This window comes from Nanorana parkeri, unplaced genomic scaffold (assembly GCF_000935625.1).
Source record: "Nanorana parkeri isolate BGI_ZX_2015 unplaced genomic scaffold, ASM93562v1 scaffold2092, whole genome shotgun sequence".
NCBI classification, from domain to species: Eukaryota; Metazoa; Chordata; class Amphibia; order Anura; family Dicroglossidae; genus Nanorana; species Nanorana parkeri.
Window position 1 is genome coordinate 64,846 of NW_017308360.1, and position 2,197 is coordinate 67,042.

Sequence of the window (2,197 nt, forward strand, 5' to 3'; positions counted from 1 at the left end):
GTGCAATGATGGTGATGGCGGTGGGGAACGGGACCAAGCTGTGTAGAGCAATGATCCGGAGAGGACCGGGCTGCTTAGTGCGATGATCCGGAGAGGACCGGGCTGCGTAGTGCGATGATCCGGAGAGGACCGGGCTGCGTAGTGCGATGATCCGGAGAGGACCGGGCTGCGTAGTGCGATGATCCGGAGAGGACCGGGCTGCGTAGTGCGATGATCCGGAAAGGACCGGGCTGCGTAGTGCGATGATCCGGAGAGGACCAAGCTGTGTAGAGCGATGATCCGGAGAGGACCAAGCTGTGTAGAGCGATGATCCGGAGAGGACCAAGCTGTGTAGAGCGATGATCCGGAGAGGACCAGGCTGTGTAGAGCAACTTTATTTATCACTAATCACATTTACACACACAAGGAAACAAATAGAAACATCCCCAAATGAGCATTAAAACCATTTAAAATCCACATATCCCCTTTAAAGAACGGGATATTCACCGAGGCAGGTCTATATAATAAAACATACAGATTCGCCCAGAGTAAATATTGTGACATAAGAACTTATAATAAACACAACTGCCGAACGCAGTGAGTGAACCAGAGAAAGCGGCTCCATCCACTAGAGGTTCAAGAAACCTAACACCGGCATTAGGCTTCAAGAAAATGGCCGCCAAAAGACGAACGATTGCTTCATGATTTTCAAATAAGCTGACAGAACATCGGAAGATTCTCTATTCTGGCTCTGGACTCATCATTGAAAAACTAAACGAATGGAAATCATACTTTTACCTTTTCCCTCTCCGGTTGTAGCGTGGCTTGAGTCGGACCTTTCTGTCTCTATGGTAAAGTGGGCGTGACTGGAAACCCTCCCGTCACGTCTTTATGGTAAAGTGGGCGTGTCTTGCAGGCCTGTCAGAACACCGGAAGTGGCTGTCCCTCGGTCTCTGTAGCTCAGGTTGCCCGGCGGCCGGATTCGGTACCATGTCCAGGAAGCAGAGTGTTCGGCCCCGGCCGGGGAAGAAGGCCGGGATAGAGAGAAAGAGGGACGAGCGGGCAGCCCGGCGGGCTCTGGCTAAAGAGCGCAAGAACCGGGCCGGGGAGGCGGGGGACGCCGAGGAGTTTGTTAGCTTCACTAATCAGCTGCAAGTCCTGGGGCTCCGGATGAGAGAAGTGCCTGGTGACGGGTCAGTACCTTTAAAGGGAGGCTTAGTCCGTCCATCTTACTACACCCAGCTGCTCTACTAGCTTAGGCTCCGCCCTCTTGGTGCTCCCATTCATCTAAAACAGAATGTAGAAGACCGTTGTCCCCTCTCGGGAGTTTTCGACAGAGCACCGTTAGTGACGGCCATCTTGGTACACCCACTGACATTTAGTTTGCTTTGTGCACTGTGTGACATAAACATTTCCAATGTTTTCAATAACAGTGCTGCTGATCACTTGCAGCCTCTTTGCAGTCTCTTCCTGTCTATATGACTTCAGCGATGGCTGCACTGCATTTCTCATGGCGGGTTTCCTGATGTTGACAACAGTGGACCATGCCTGTGTAATGTGTGCTGAAACAGCCATTTGTTGTCTCTTATCAGAAGCCCGTGTGATGGGGTGACAACACAGGAGGACAATTGGGAGACCAGGCCAGAGCGTTGTCACCCTATAAGTGGCCTAAAAAAGGACCTTCAACGCAGGATCACCAGGGATCATTTTAATGAGAGCTGCAGATTTAAACAGATATTTGTCCTTTTATCAGGAACTGCCTATTCCGAGCCCTGGGTGACCAGCTGGAGGGTCACTCGCGGAACCACCTCAAACACCGCCAGGAGACCGTGGACTACATGATCCGACACCGCGATGACTTCGAGCCCTTCGTGGAAGACGACGTCCCCTTTGCCAAACACGGTAAGAGTCTCGATTTTTTTTTTTTTTTTCCAGTCCTGCGTATTGAGCCGAAACGCGGCAACGTCAGTGTCATACCGTCTCTCTTCCTCTAGTGGAAAATTTGGCGCAGCCGGGCACGTTCGCCGGTAATGACGCCATTGTGGCCTTCGCTCGCAGTAACCAAGTGAATGTCGTCATTCACCAGCTCAACAATCCGCTGTGGCAGGTAAGAATGTTCATCACGTACCTGGGTGATGTCATCGATGGGCGCCTCTGCTTCTTTATCCATGGCTGGTGGGAGGGGCCGGCAGGCAGATCATGGCTGGTGGGAGGGGCC

The 2,197-nt window shown here is 52.1% G+C and overlaps 1 protein-coding gene across 1 annotated transcript in view; it reads left to right on the forward strand.

Moving 5' to 3' along the window:
* Positions 1-914: 914 nt before the first annotated feature.
* The window catches only part of OTUD3 (OTU deubiquitinase 3), a 6,778-nt gene continuing 5,495 nt past the window's right edge, over positions 915-2,197 (forward strand). The window contains exons 1-3 of the mRNA XM_018572646.1: positions 915-1,172; positions 1,733-1,881; positions 1,974-2,086. Of these exons, the coding sequence (XP_018428148.1) occupies positions 970-1,172; positions 1,733-1,881; positions 1,974-2,086 (465 nt within the window). The 5' untranslated portion in view covers positions 915-969. The remainder of the gene's footprint in view (positions 1,173-1,732; positions 1,882-1,973; positions 2,087-2,197) is intronic.